The sequence below is a fragment of the Lepisosteus platostomus genome, chromosome 18 (assembly GCF_059453375.1).
Source record: "Lepisosteus platostomus isolate fLepPlt1 chromosome 18, fLepPlt1.hap1, whole genome shotgun sequence".
NCBI classification, from domain to species: domain Eukaryota; kingdom Metazoa; phylum Chordata; class Actinopteri; order Semionotiformes; family Lepisosteidae; genus Lepisosteus; species Lepisosteus platostomus.
The window spans coordinates 12929567-12944709 of record NC_142628.1 but is presented as its reverse complement, the minus strand read 5'-3'; the positions used below and the strand labels follow the sequence as shown (position 1 = coordinate 12944709).

The 15143-nt window shown below is 40.4% G+C and overlaps 1 protein-coding gene across 9 annotated transcripts in view; it reads left to right on the top strand.

Annotated features, from left to right (window-relative positions):
* Positions 1-15143, top strand: part of dgkza (diacylglycerol kinase, zeta a) — a 179331-nt gene that overhangs the window by 63174 nt on the left and 101014 nt on the right. For 4 of the 9 annotated variants that reach the window (XM_088611514.1, XM_088611513.1, XM_088611512.1 and 1 more), the window contains one exon: positions 6297-6395. The exons of the other annotated variants lie outside the window; for them this stretch is intronic. In XM_088611514.1, coding sequence (XP_088467640.1) covers positions 6297-6395 — 99 coding nt within the window. The remainder of the gene's footprint in view (positions 1-6296; positions 6396-15143) is intronic. 9 annotated transcript variants of the gene reach the window in all.

The window sequence follows — 15143 nt, the reverse complement described above, 5'->3', positions numbered from 1 at the left end:
AGTTCTAACACAGAGGGGTTAATTTGAATACTGCATCATCCCTTTGCATCAGGGGAAGAATGTGTGCATGAGGTGTTTGCTGCCGATTGCGGCGCAGGGTCATTGTGCGAGATGAGTTATTCTGGCAAAAGGGTGAAGTCCTTGATGAAGTCTGGAGTGGCTGAATGAAAGTGGGAGATTTAATTTAGTGACATGGGCATTGAAAGACTGTGACTGCATTTGGTGGGGAAAAAAAATAATCTATTACATGTGTAAAATTTGAGAACAAACCAGTATTAAACAGGTATATATAGGAAACATTAATAGTTTAGAATATACAGTATTCTTTGCAAGGCCAAACAGTTGGAATATGCCAATGGCACTGTTGCAAAAAAGTGTTCCTTCAGGAAGGAAGTAAAGGAACGTTTTCGAGGATTCATTTTAAGAATGCCTGTGTGGTTAGATATGAATTATGAGAGAATCTTTCCTTTGTCCTTGCCGTGCCTCTTCCAGGTTAGATCCTGTCACAATTCCAGATCTCTCATCCCTCTGATGAGCCACTAGCCTGGTGCCTTGCGAACTTGCAGTGCCTGTGGCATAGCCTTTAGCACAGTCACACAGTCATAGAGGAATGCAGAAGGCTGTGTGCAAAGTTAGCCTGTGGGCACAGTGAGCTTCTCCTTCCCAGGGCTGAGTCAGGGCTGCTGAGAGCTGAGCCGGGCCCCGCTGGCAGTGAATGTCACTGGCAGGCTGGCTTCGGCAGCTGATTCGCTGAGGTAGGGCTCCACAGGAAGACTCCCAGCATGGGCCCAGAGGTGATCCACTAATAATATCAACTAAGCATGATACCCTGTAAAAATGGTGATTGGCTAAAGGGTTATTAGTTGTGCCTTGAAATACAGCTGTAAAGGATGAATTATATAACACAAAAATCTGCCTTTACTGTACCTTTATGTTGCAACACTGAGATATTGTAAAAAAAAAATGCTTTATAGGTCATTAACGTCAATGAGACAGAAAGAGTGTGCGTACAGTATTTATAGGTATGGAAAAAAGGTTTCATTTGTCATAGGAACCCATTAAACAGGAGATATTAATAGCAGCGTGCAAACACTTGAAGTTTGTTTTTATAAGCTTATCTAGCCAAACGTACATACTCTCTGTGGGGGGGGGTACTTAAATTGGCTATTCACTTCTGCATCTTATTTTACCTTTCTTGTTTACCGGTCTTGAAATGATAGTGTGTTTGGCTCCATTCAGCTAAGACCATGCTATCAGTAATGATTTTGCTTCCCATGGGGATACTACTCTGGTACTTTCATAAAGCTCTTCACCCATTTCCTTCATTTGGGCTTTTGCAGATTTGTTAGATAGAAAATAATCTCTACAACATGTTTCATTTTTGCATGCAGTCACATGTAACCGGACATAAACTAATTAAAGCTTGAGCAACACATTGCTGGACAAATCCTACATGTGGAAATGTGAATCAGGGGCTGTTTGTAATGGAAACATCAAAAATGATTCCTATCAGGCAACCTGATATCCTACAAGTGTCATGCAGTACTCCCAGTTTTGAATGTTCGTTTTGTCACAGGGCATCTCTATAAACTGTAAACTGCGCAATGCTGTTTTGTGGTTAAAAAAACCCACTATAGATCTGCTCATTATGAAATAAGGCCTAGGCTGATTTTCACTTTGCATCTTAGCTCCTGTGCATTCTGCACACTGTTCTCTCCAGCAATAGAACAGGGGTCTCCAAGCCCAGCCCAGCCTGTAAGCTATCGATGAATCAAGCAAGTAATCCGTTTAATTAACAGGAGTCTTCAATCTCTAGGACCGGAGTATTAAGATTTTTAGTTGTGAATGATTTAAATTTAAACAGTTTAACAGATCACCTGTTTAGATAGATACTTTATTGATCCTGTGAGGGAAAACAGTCCACACAGCCCAGTGTAACGAAATGATACAATAATACAATACAATCAGTACAGTCAGTGAGAAGTGCACTAAGAAGAGTTACTCACAGTCCAGGATATACAAAGAACAAACCAGAGCAGTACACAAAAAGTTGTATTGCACAATATAAATATAAATTTATTACACAAGTCCCTGGCATATATTGCACAATAATGGTTGTAAACAGGAAAGCCAGATGTGGCAGAGAGTTTACTGTTTAGTCCAAAACAGGTCAATGTCAATGTAGCCCTGCATTGTACAGTCTTATGGCAGATAATTGCTCATAATGTAATTGTTCCACATCTTTAGAAATTGCTGATTTAATTGTGACCTACAAAACCAGCTGAAGAGACCTGGATTATAGAGGCTTTGGGATCACAATCCACCCTCATGTCACGTGATGGAGTTTCACCCCAGATATTCCTTGGGAGAAACCTGAATATATGTGTTAGCTGAGTGAACTTGCCAGCCCACATTGCTTTTGAGAGCATCAAGGTGTTTGGACTGTCTGTTGTCATCTATAAAACATGCTGCCGGAGCTCTGGCTGATGCCCTCTTATACAGTACCCTGTGTTGGTGCTTGTTTATGTTTGTGGCACTTCCAGGCTGGATCATTATAATTCATTGTTTGCTCAGCCTGATGATTTATTTACCAGGCCTCAGCTCCTTTCACAGCTGGGAAGCAAGTTTCATTAGTTCGTTAACACTTCACTGTCCTGCTCTCAGACAGCCCGATTCTCGGCTGTCATTCCGGGCGTGATGGAAGTGCGTCAGGGGGACGCTGCTCTGATAAAGAAGGGTGTGTGCCTGATCCACAGCTGCCTCACACAGAGGTCCTTTGTGGTTTCTCTCAAGGTCCGACTTCAGTTCCTGCCCACTGGAAGGCTAGATGTGGTAGCCTACAGTATTTTTTAACATTTCCTGGTATCAAAGTTTGAAGCCTATGTGTGTTGTTAATTTAGAAAAAGGTTCACAGATCCACTCTTGTAACAGGATTTCCTTTGGTTTTTGCACTAAGGTCAGTTATATAGCCACCAGACCGCACCAACTGCTTACCTGAAATGTCTACAGCTCATGAAAGCTCTGCTTCCATGGCAAGTTAGTACAAGCTTAGTGGATCTAGGCTTTCAGCTTAAACCAGTCTCTCCCTTAAGTTTTTTTTTTCTATGTATGTGGAGCTATAAATACTGTAGTGATTTCTCTAAAGATACATTAAATTCTGCTATGTTGAGAACTTTTTAATTAGGTTTCACGGTATCATGACCAAGGAATTTTCAATTAATTTAAGAAGTGATGTTTTATATCGGCCTTAAGGAAAAGTGTTCTATCCCTTTTTTTTTTCTTTTTAGTTGATGTTCATTCCTGGCCTGCTGTATCGGAGCAATCAGTTTTAAGGAGCAGTATCAAGAAATTTCACCATTTGTTTTGAAGAATGCTTCGAAGAACATCACTAGGGCTTGTGAATCTGGATTGAAACATTTAGTCAAAAATGTCTTGCTTGCTTTCAGGAGAAAAATAGGTGATGGGTAAATATCCACGGTCTAATCAGATCTTTCTGCTTGGCTGATCTGTTGCTCCGATTACACGGATTTGCTCACATCTGCCTCTCAGAAAGATGGAGTGACATTTCAAAGAAAAGTGTCGTAAATTTTTTGTTTCTGATAAAGTGCTTTCCTTCCACAAACTGTGACAAACATTCTCAAGCTGATTCATTGTTGTCTGTGTTGCCAGAAAACCCTGCTGGCTCTAACATGAGAAAATGTGTCGGGTGAACGTCTGACGTTTCCTTTCCCATAGAAAATTCCCTTGACTCCAACAAAACCAGCAGCAGCAGAGTATTCCTAGATGGGGAAAAAAAGGAGAAGGAAAACGCAACATTTCGGCTGTGGAGCCTTCTTCAGGTGTGAGGTTTAAGTCAAGGTGACCTCATACCTGAAGAAGGCTCCACGGCCGAAACGTTGCGTTTTCTTTCTCCTTTTTTTCAGCATGGAATAAACCTATTACTTGTTCCTTTGCAGCCTACGCATGCTGATGCAGCTCCCCACCTGAACTACTACAGTATTCCTAGATGGTGAATTGAATAAGTGCTTTCATGCACGTGAAATCTGTGTTCTGTTCCTGTCAATCAAAAATCTTATTTACCGTTAATCAATCCAGCTTTCTTGTAACACTGAAAGGGTAGTGTAGTTTCTCATTGGAAAGAAAAGATGAAAAATAAAATTACCCAGTTTCAGATACTGTATGTAGTTGTAGAGCAGCTAAAAATCTGAGGAAAGCATTTTTTCTGTCCTGAACAAAACCTGACACCTAACAGAAGCATGTGAAGTTGTTGGTACATTTCAGCTGGTGTGAACTTTGAAATTAATGAAGCATTGCAGAATTGGAAGACAATAAAAAAAAAGAACATTTGCTTATCGTTTTTGTGTCTGCCCATATTCTTTGTGATCACTATTTTGTGAGTTTTCCTATTCTTGGATTTTTCAGAGGTTTGCTACAAATCAAGGACATGAGCATTTATGCAAGGCTGATGTGTATTGAACCAGGAATCTCAACAACACTAAACATTTTTCTATGACAGCTCTTAGTAGGTGGAATGTACTTTTCAATTTTATGCTTGCTTAGCTCCACCTAGTGTTCACTCTGAACATTTCAAAGGCACTCAGCACAGCAGTTTTTTGAACAGTCGGTTCTTTATAGTATTTTGTACTAAATGTAGTATTTAGTGTTTTAGTCTTTTAGTTCAAAAGGCAACTTCATATTGCTCTTACTTAAAAATAAATTCAAAACATAATAAAACATTCAATTTCTCATCCTCCAAATTGCATTGACCGGTAAAAAATGTGGAAAAGTTAAGATCTTCAGATGTTTTCAAGACCCACTTTAAAAATTCCTCTACAAAACACTGTATGTAATGTAACTGGACAGTTCTGTGCATGGACATGAAGACATCGCATAATTTCTGTTTGTTTAAATAGTTTTTAAGCGGTGTACAAGAATTATTGGATGTTGGCACAAGAGAATTGTTGGCATTTGGAAACAGTTTTATTAATAATAATAATTAATAAATGCTTACACTTATATAGCACTTTTCTGGACACTCCACTCAAAGCGCTTTACAGGTAATGGGGACTCCCCTCCAGCACGACCAATGTGCAGCCCCACCTGGATGATGCGACGGCAGCCATAGTGCGCCAGAACGCTCCCCACACACCAGCTCTCAGATTTGGCCCTTACCAAATTTCCCATTGTTGCACATCATTATTCTTTGCCAAGACAACGTTCTTGGGTAGGGGGAAATGTTTTTAAAGCTTAAATTAGGTGAAACCCAAACTAAATCAATTACAACTCTTTTAGGCCTCTGAGGCAGCAAACCCCATTCCCCCACCCGGTTTCCTTAAACTCATCCAAGTATGCCATGATGAGTTGTCTTGTTGTGAGTTTGCAACTGAGCTATTAAAATTAAAAAAAGCATGTGATATAGATAGGGGTGTGCTACTGTATATCCTTATTTTCAATATATAACTTTTGTCCTGGAGACATTTCCTCAAGAATCACGACAGCCTGATCCGTCTCGTCCCAATATTGCCATGGTCTTGTCAAACCATATCGGATCATTTTAAGCTGGATTTCCAAGGTTGTGTGAGTAAAGGAAGGGGTGGTGATTGCACCTCCTCGCTGTGATTATGAAAGCTGATTCCCATGGCTACGAATGCCCCCCCCCTCCCCAGCTCCTGCCCCCATTTGAGCCCTGCTTGTCAGAACAGATTATTGTGCTGCGCTGTAAATCTCGGCCTGAGCCTGATTTTTGCGCACTGTGAAATGCCCCTCATGGTTGGTTTAAAAGCTGCAAAGATAAGAGGAGGGAGGGTCAAATCCTGGTTGTCAAATATAGTGCTATTTATAGATTTCAGCGACAGCCCAGAGGCGCTTGAGTTATTTATGGAGCTGGAGCAAAGTGTGGCAACGTCATTTCAGCAATCCCTCACTCATACTCATACTGTAAATAATCCTCTCTCCTTTGTCCTTGGCTTTTATGCCATTAACCCAATTGTGTTGGCTTAGATGCAATTAAGTGTATGAGGCATAAAATTGTTTTCACATTTGTTATTGGAGGTTTAGGCAGGGAACCCTGTAGACCTGGGGACTGTGTGAGTGAATTCGGACAGTATGAATTATTTCACATAAAATGATTTAAAGCCTAACATAGTCATGTCTGATACAAGCTAAGTTTAGACCAAAAGACTAAGTCAACTGTGAATGTCTACCTGCTGCAAAGAACCTATCAAAAAGCCAAGTTTCTCTCCAATCTTTTTGGTACTGGGAAGTGTAAAATCCCTGTTGGTTCTCTCTCCCCCCAGACTCCATCTCCCACCTAAAGGCGTCATTCCATGTTTCATCGGCAACCCCCACAACCGGCGTGGATCCCGGAAGATAAACCATAAGCCGGCAGTCTATAAGTATATATGTCTCTCTTGGCTAGCACACAGCACAGGTGCTGCAGCCCCCCTTAGCAGCTGAAGCCATAACCATTGTTGCTTGACCTGTCCTTCTGTGTATGTGTTGGCGCCTTGCTTCTCTTCAAACCAACTAACAAGACCGCTGTAGTTGTCCGTCCCCGTTTAAACCCCCCTCCCCCTCCCCGCCGGGAGGGCGACCGATTTTAAGCAAATCAAGGACACCAAAGCTGCATGGCCTTCTGCTGCTCCTTCCGTTTTATTTCTCCCGGTATATCGAGAGCGACTTGAGCCAGGACCGAGGCCTTGCCGCTCCCCGGCAGCCTGTCGGACTGTAAGTAAGCACGGTTTTGATCCTACCCGCTTCGTGCTCTGGTTTGATGGGAAGAAGCAAAGGGAGCTGGGTAGGTTAGCCTCTGCAGCAGCCCAGGAACATACTGCTGTGCAGCTGGAGAAAGATCCGTGGTCCTGAGATGTTGCATGTTGTGCTCAACTGTGCCTTGTCTAAAAGCACATGAGTTATCGATCCAGCTTTGTTGCTACATTTTCTTTTACCATTGAGAAAACTGTTGGATTGTTTTATGGTATGTGTACAGTATGTACCATATGTATTTTGGGATTGTGGGACACTCATGTCTTTTCCATTGTATGAGTATGCCAGAAATGCCTGAAACCAAATGTAAACCGGGATGGTGCGTTATTTCATATACTGACCGCCAGGTGGCTCTCCTTCTATTTGTTTTTCCCTGGGAGAGTTTTTATTTCCTACTTGTTTGCTGAGATGTTACTCTGATTAATCCTTTTAATCAGCTACCAGCCATGTCTGTGGGGAGTCCTTGAAGAGGTCGCACAAATATAAACAGTGCAGATAATTACATGTAGATGTACTGTATTTAATGGTAGTTTCCCTTTGTAATAAGGGGAGATGGATCTCTGCTGCGTTTGTGCCTTAGTTTTAAAGGGGTGATGGATAACACCTATGACTGGAATTGAGCTCTGTGTGCTGTTCCTGTTAAGGTGCAGATGAACTCTTCACACAAAACAGCTACAGACAGGATATACAGAAAGATAACACGCATTTTTAATCCTTGTGTGGCTCCATGTAGATGCTTAAAGAGGCTTAATTTTAGGTGGTGATTTTAAAAGATTTGGTGCATTGCAGAATGACTTAGATATTCTGTGAGATTAGTTTTTTTTAAGGTTAATACATATGATGAGTTGTTCACAAATCCATGCTTTTTCTGAACAATGCGCAGTTTTTATCAATTTATCTCCAATGTAGGAGTTCAAAACTTTAGTTTCACTAGCCTTGTAATCTGTATTTTGTACTTGGTGTGGAATTGAGCGTCTAACGAGTGTGTCAGCCTGCACTGGTAGGTGCTGTTATGAGTTTATCTGTTGACACACATTCACGTTTCGGTGTCATCTGCACTCCTACCTGATCACACTTAAGATAATGACAGCCCTACGTGGGCTTTAGATCAGAAATAGGCCCCAGATCTGGGGAGACCCTGAGTGATGAGTCTGTCGGCTGTTGTTTTCTCATTTGCCACATACCAAGTCTGTGGGCAGATGGGCTTGTGCTCTATAAGCTCCTGCCAGCCCAGCTACGGCATGACTTCGTCTCTCATTGCTTTGAGACGGGCCTGTGGAGGATTTGTGAAATGAAAATTGAAAGAATTACATGCTTTACCTTCATCTCGTTTTTCAGAACGCCTCCTCAGCTAGAAATCCCTTTTTTTGCAAAAAAACCCCATTTCTAATAAGTACTTATCTTCTGATCTGTCTGTTACTGTTCGCATTGAAAATCTTGTATGAGTTAGCCAAGCCAGATTATTAAAAAGATAAGTGAACTTTTTTTTTTTGAACGGGAAACTTGTCTATATACAGTATTTCTCTACACAGTGCTTCAATAATAAATAATGGTTCTTTATACCTTTGATTTTGAGAGCCTTACAACAGACAGGAGAGTACTGTGCATTAATAAAGGTGAATTTCCTTTGACATTTGCTGGCTCCATAACCGCAAGAAGGTCCATATACTGTAATCTTCTGTCTGTAAGCTGTTTTGAATAGGGCAACATCGAATGTACAGTAAATCAATTGAAGAGAGACTTACTGTGGGATGTTTCTCTTTACTTTATTGCCTGTGACCTAGAGAAAGGGAATACAATGGCATTATTAAATATAGATACTTGCTAGACTTAGAGTGTGTAGGTTTCTAATTAGATTTTTAGTGCTCCTAATTAATTAATTAGCATTTTCATGTCACAGTTTGTTCAGTTAATGCAGTAGAATAAGTATTTACTAATCAAATGCAAGATTGGTTTTTATTTTGTCCAGATGCATGTAAAACAAGCTTAAAATTAAACTCCATTTAGCCTTTGTCGGCCATACTTCTTGATGTGTCAACCATATGAAATGTTTTGATTGTTATTTTTCTTAGATGAAAAACCTTTACGCTGGTGGTGGGGAGTAGGTTGTGTTGTAAATCTTGATTAAGTTATCAAGTTCTAGTTAATATGGAATCTTAATTTCAGAGCTTTCAAATTTCAGTTTCAAATAGTAGGGCAATTCTGATGCTCATTTTGTTAAAAAATGAAAAACAGTGCTGACCTTTGATGTACTGAAAATATGAAAAACAATATTATGATCTGATCATCATGATCTGATTAGGACCTTGAATCAGTTTGTTAAATCAATACTTGAAAAATAATTCAATGGCCTGCCTCTTTGTGTTTTATTTTCACATGGATTTAGTTTCTCTACTAGGATCAAGAGGAAGGTTTCGGTTTCAGTATTTGATACTTCCTTGTAGTTACCACGGCTAGGAAAGTTCCTTATTCTAATATCGGGGTAAAATCGCAAATCTGAATCTGCCTTGGGAGGATTATGGAATTGTTGCTTTTGCCACCATTATACATGGTGGTCAGTGATTGTAGCCAGTGATTGTAAGGGAAATTTGTCAAATACAGGAAATGTACAGATTCGACCCAGCAATATAAACTGTGCAGTCCAGAGTCTTAAGAATCTGTTTGTGTAAAGGTCTTGTGATTTTATAACCCTGAAGAACTAAAACAAACAAACACCCACCTCTAGGCACATTTACAGAACTCATAAAAACTCTTGTTCTGAATCTTTTTTTTTTCTCCCTTAGGAGCATCTGCAAGCTGTTAGCTATTCAGTTCATTTCCTCCTGTGAGCTCTGGAATAATTAAGCAGAGTGGATATTTCAATTAAAAAGGGAACTTTTAATGAGGGATTGCGTTTTATAGTACTGTACTCCATGGTAACACCTCAGGAAAATGCTAGAAGCCTCGGAGAAGGCTTATTAATTAGAAGCATGTCCGCTTAAAAAAAAGAAGTGATTGAAAACAATATCTGCCTGCAAGAAGAGAAACTGTTCTGAGCTTGAATGCTTTTTTTATCAGTTTGTTTTTATTCTTCAAATCATTACAGAAAGAAGAATGGGTAGATTGCAAGTATCGGGACACTTAAATGATGCATTTTAAAAACAAATAAATTACGATTCCTCTCTGTGAAGCTACAAATAACTGATAAATAATGTATCAGCTTGAAATGTTAATAAGATGTTGCTGTGCCGCTCCTGAGTGAAATAGTAGCAGCCTTTTATCTCAAGGTTAACAGCGCTGCCCTGAGTGCGAACCTATTGTGAGTGGCGCTCATGAACACAAAGTGTTTGGTTCTCTCAGGTTTGTAACAGAGCAGAGATCTCATGAATGTCTCATTTATAGATGGCTTACCCAAAAAAAATCCTGAAAAACACCCCATGTGCCAGAAATGCACCCTTTTATCTCCAGGAATTTGCTTAGTTAAATGGTTAAATGGTGGAGGAAAGTGTACTGGTTATTCTTGTTTTTTATCAGGATAAAAGTAATTGTGATCCTTTTTTTTAAACTTCCGTCTTTTCCTTCTGCTGCTGGTTAGTGCACTTGTGATTTATCATATTCATGACCCTGGATAAATATCTTTGCTCTGTTCATGTGGTGGGACAGACCCTTCCTGAATGGCTGACACATGACTGGTGCTTCATCTGTGGTTTTGCTTAGGAGGACTGAGATGGGTTCACTTATTTTTAAGTGAATATGCAACTGCAGTTATTTATTCCAGCCCTGTTCTGGTGCAAAGTTGCATAAAAAAGAGGTAAGGGATACACATCATATGGAGGTTTAAATTCTTGAAGTTTGTTAAATACAGGAACTCTTTTACATATTCTGAACAGCTTGAATATGTGCTGCAAGTGTGCACTTTATTTTTTTTATGGAGGTTAGACTCCTGTTTTGTGGAAGGAAATCTAAGCTGGCACAGCTGCAACATTGCCTATCTGATTTATGGGATAGGCTCCCATAGGGGTTGAAGCAGTCTTTTAAGAGTCATAAATTGGCGAGAGCAACCCTCTTCCTATCTCACTTACCAATCTGGCACACTCTCCACTCCTGTGCCCCTGCCCAGTGCCCGTGTTGGCAGTGCCCTGTTATAACAGCTTTTTACTTGAAGGAGTTTTACAGTATACCTTATCTTGCGATCAAAAAAAAAAATGTGACCACTCATTGACGTAGGTAAAGATCTGAGCGTCATGGTGCAGAAATTTCTTATTGCCCTCACTGTCACCAAGAACACCAAGGATTTGCTTGCTTGGTAAGAATATTCAAGGCTCCAAACAAGATGTAGTGGTGAACATCGCTCTCAGGACAGAGGACTTTGAAAAATCAGTTTTATTCACAGCAGAAGCAGTAGAGGCAGATTTAACTGGGTTTCTTCTCCTAAGCTTCACAGGGAGAACTGCTATTCAGCAAACTATCTCTGAACCCATAGCTTTGCAACACATTGGAGCGACTGTACATGTAGCTAAAGAATACAAGTTTTGTGTGGATTATATACAGTACATTGCTTGTTTCTTAAATTCTTGCTCACACCATTTCTTATGGGTGTTAAAGGAATGAAGCCCATAGTAGGTAATCTTTCATCTTCTCTGACCTGACGTCTGACCTTATCTGGCTAACATTTTGATACCAGGAAAGCTTGGTTGCTTATATCTGCCTAGGTCTTGCAGAACTCAGTTCTTTTTCCTGCATGTCATACACTTGTACTACAAACTTAAGCCTTTTCCTCCTGTGCCAACTCAGAGAGAAGGGTCAGAGGGCACATCTTTCTCATCTGCTTGCTAGAATTTAATTGGATTTCTTAAATCTTGAAACCGTTTTTTTTAAAGGATCTCCTGGAGTAATTTTTAACAACATATGGTATGGACCAGACGTTGGTTGCAGAGTTGTACAATCCTCTGTGTAATGAAATCTCTCCCATTTTTTTGTCCTGAATGCCCCAAAGGTAGTGTCCACTTGCACCCCCAAGTCCAGGTATTGTACCAGACCCCACTATATTCCAGGTTTCTCTAATGTGTAGAGAGAAAGGTAACCATGCCATCTTTAGGGCACAGTCATGTGTTAGTGTTACAGTAAGTTTGGGGCATGAATTAAAGTCTTAATTCTTAAAGACAGAAATAGCCCATGTATTACACGTTTGCCTTTTTCATTTGTAACAGGAAATGAAGAGTCATACATCTAAAAATAGATGCCACACATTGCTGGCTGACATGGTTTGTTGTAGAGAAGAGATTTCTCCCATACAAATTGTTACTGTATGTTGCTGGTTGCTTTAAAAAATGTAAGATGGCACAGAAATGCATTTGTTTCCTCAGGTATACTGTAGTAGTTCCTCCTAAAACTGGTTGTGGAGCCATTGGAAGTAAAATCGGATTTTATTTCTCTTTTAAAAAAAATTAGACTGTTATCTGCCAAAAATAAAACATGCTCTGCCGTCTCTGAGGCATTAGTAGGTTTTGTGGCGAATTTGCAGTCTGTTCCATCACCTCTGGGTGAATAAAACACAATGAAGACTTTACCTCAAAATGCTACCACAAACAGAAATGAATACAACTGACAGAAATGAGAGACTTGAGCTAATACAGGAACTTTAATATTTGAGGTTGGATCCCGACTCATAGTGCCTGTGATCCCACTTAAAACTGTCTGAAAGTGTCCTAACAGATGTGATTGTGTGGTACAATGATAATGTGCAACTGCTCTTTGCGTTTATTGCAGGTTTTTGTAAAATGCTGTCATGACCACTTTGGCGAGATGCTATTGTGCTGTATATGCAGCTTCATACTGTCGCTGGGTTTTGGTGCCCTGTTATCTTTAAGATCCTATTCTTAATGACACCAGCACGTAAGACTTAGCTAATGCTTGGTTGTTCGTTCCACATGTGGGCTTAGTTTTACAGGAATCCGGTGCTTTAAAAGCAGTTCGAATTGCAAGTGAAAACTGAACACTTGACATGTGTAGCTGTGCACGGGGAAACTCCACTTGTAAATGGTTTCATTTCGCTAAATAAAAGCATTTAGAAGAGAGTGAGTTGAGATGAAGCTTGCAAACTCTGAAGTTACCCTTTCTCTTCACAGGAAATGAGGGTACCCACAAACTGTCTCTGAAAGCCAATTTGGCGACAGATGTCCCGATCATTAATTGTAGATTTGCATATTCATTACTGTGCATAGGATGATACAACAGTGCTGCTCATGTCTTGTGAAGCAGATCGAAATCTTGACCTAACATTTTTCCATCTGCAGGGATATTTTCCCAAACCAACTTGGCTCATTACAGATTTATACTAATCTCTTGTTTTTCCCATCTTTTCTTTCTCCATTTTTTAATGTTTGGTTTATGTTCCTTAAAAGCCACCTGGTTGCAGCATCTCTTAGGTTACAGTTGAGGTGCCTGACTCCCACATCACAGCCGGTGAATCTTGCTGTCTCCTGTGACATATCTTTTATACCACACCCCAGAGCAGATTAAGTCTGTTCCACAATTTCTATCTGCATTCCCTGGTTTTTGAGTGCATGTCACATGGACATAGTCTTGCCTTTATCTCCTATAGATCAGCGGTTCAGTGGATTATTTCCAGTCGTTACCTTTTTTTTAAAAGTAAAACGCAGACCTTTTATTGACGCACTGGGATAGAGTCCCTTGATTTAAAGTGCATTTGCCAATATGGTACTAAAAAAGCCACTCTTTAAAAGTTAAAGCTAATTTACTCTGCTGGTTAATATTGATTTATTGATTTTAAGTTTCTTATCAATATCTGTCTGGAGTAAGGGCAGATTTTTCACTCGATAGTGTCCTCTTCATTTGAGGATACTTTACAATGTATTTTAGATGGATGGTATTTTAAGAGCAGAAGATGGCTTAACCCACATTGAGTGGAATTGATTTTCTTGACATGATCTCATGTGGACTGTAAACAAGCATTCTTTCTGCTTCACAATGGCATATTTCTTTCCAGCCACTTTCATGATTACAATATTTATTTTGCAATCTTTCTTTCAGTCTTAGTTCCAGTTCACTGCAAAGTCAAGGGATTACCAAGTAGGATGGTATTTTATGCAGGAATATAAAAAAAAACTCATGTAAATCTATTGATGGACAAAAGTGTTAACAATTTATTTCCATTTTTTTTAATACTTCTGTGCATTGTGTGATCATTGTGACTTTTCAAGTCATGTGCTGAACTGCTTTTCGACAGAAATTCTGTGCCTGTATCTGGTTCCTGAAAATGATATCCACTATGTGCCTGTGGTTTTTCCATCTCTATCTGGTCTTATTAATCTGTCGGTTATGATTCCAGCTGCTCATGTAGATTTGGTTTTCATTAACACAGTGGAGTGCCACATCAGTGCGAGGTCACACAGGGAGTGTGATTCCTGAGCGAGAGGAGCAGGCTAATTCTCAGTGATTATAATGTACATGAGCTGCATGACGTGCAAGTTTAGTAAAGTCTGCTGGTAGCCGTTAGGTGCAAGACATCTCCTTGACTGCCAATGTGGAACTGCACTCCAATATTATAAACAGCTGTTGAAAAGAGGCATAGTGTGTGTACACAAAACTTGGGGACTGAAGTGGCAACTGGATTACGGTTAAGTTCAAAGTGTCTCTTCAGATAAATTGGGTGGCACGCCAAGTACATGGTGTTTCATAGGCCTCGGCACCTTATTAAAGCAACCGGACTGATTTTTCCGTGTTTGAAATGGCGCGTCCATTGCGATGATTGTCCAGTGGGACGTGGTAGCAGGTTTGAGAGCCAAGTGCCAATTTAGAAGAACTTTCTGCCACTGGGAGACCTCAGGTGCTTTGCTGTTGCGGTTGTCATTGGTTTCCAAGCAGCACGTTCTTTTCCACTGAAAGAACCCCCTGTGCAGAGGCATGAAGGGAGCAGTGAGAGAGAGACCCGGAGGCCACCCCCTGCACTATTTTTCCTTCTGCCCTTTCCTTCCCAATGACGACCAGCATTATTTGGCATTGGTTTGGCCAGCTCTCTGCGTCCCTCCGGGCCCTTACCTCATGATTCACGTGTTACCTGCCCCTGCCAGGGCTGGTTTTGACACTGCTGGGGCTCCGGCCCCTGGTCCTGGCAGGCAAGTCAGTGACTCACTGGCGTTTCGGCCTTGAAGTGGAAACAAAAAGAGCCCTTGTGAGCTCTTTCTTAATAGACGGGGCTAAGAAAGCTTCTCGAAACAAAAAAGTCATGCACTGAGTATAGAGTTTTTTTTCCCTTTAAAACCATTTTGAATAACTTTTTATGCTGTGTTTTGTATGCCATACTTTACACAGGCAAGTGCTTTGGCTTTGACAGCATATATAAAATTAAGTTGCACATTTAATTTTGGACCACTTTT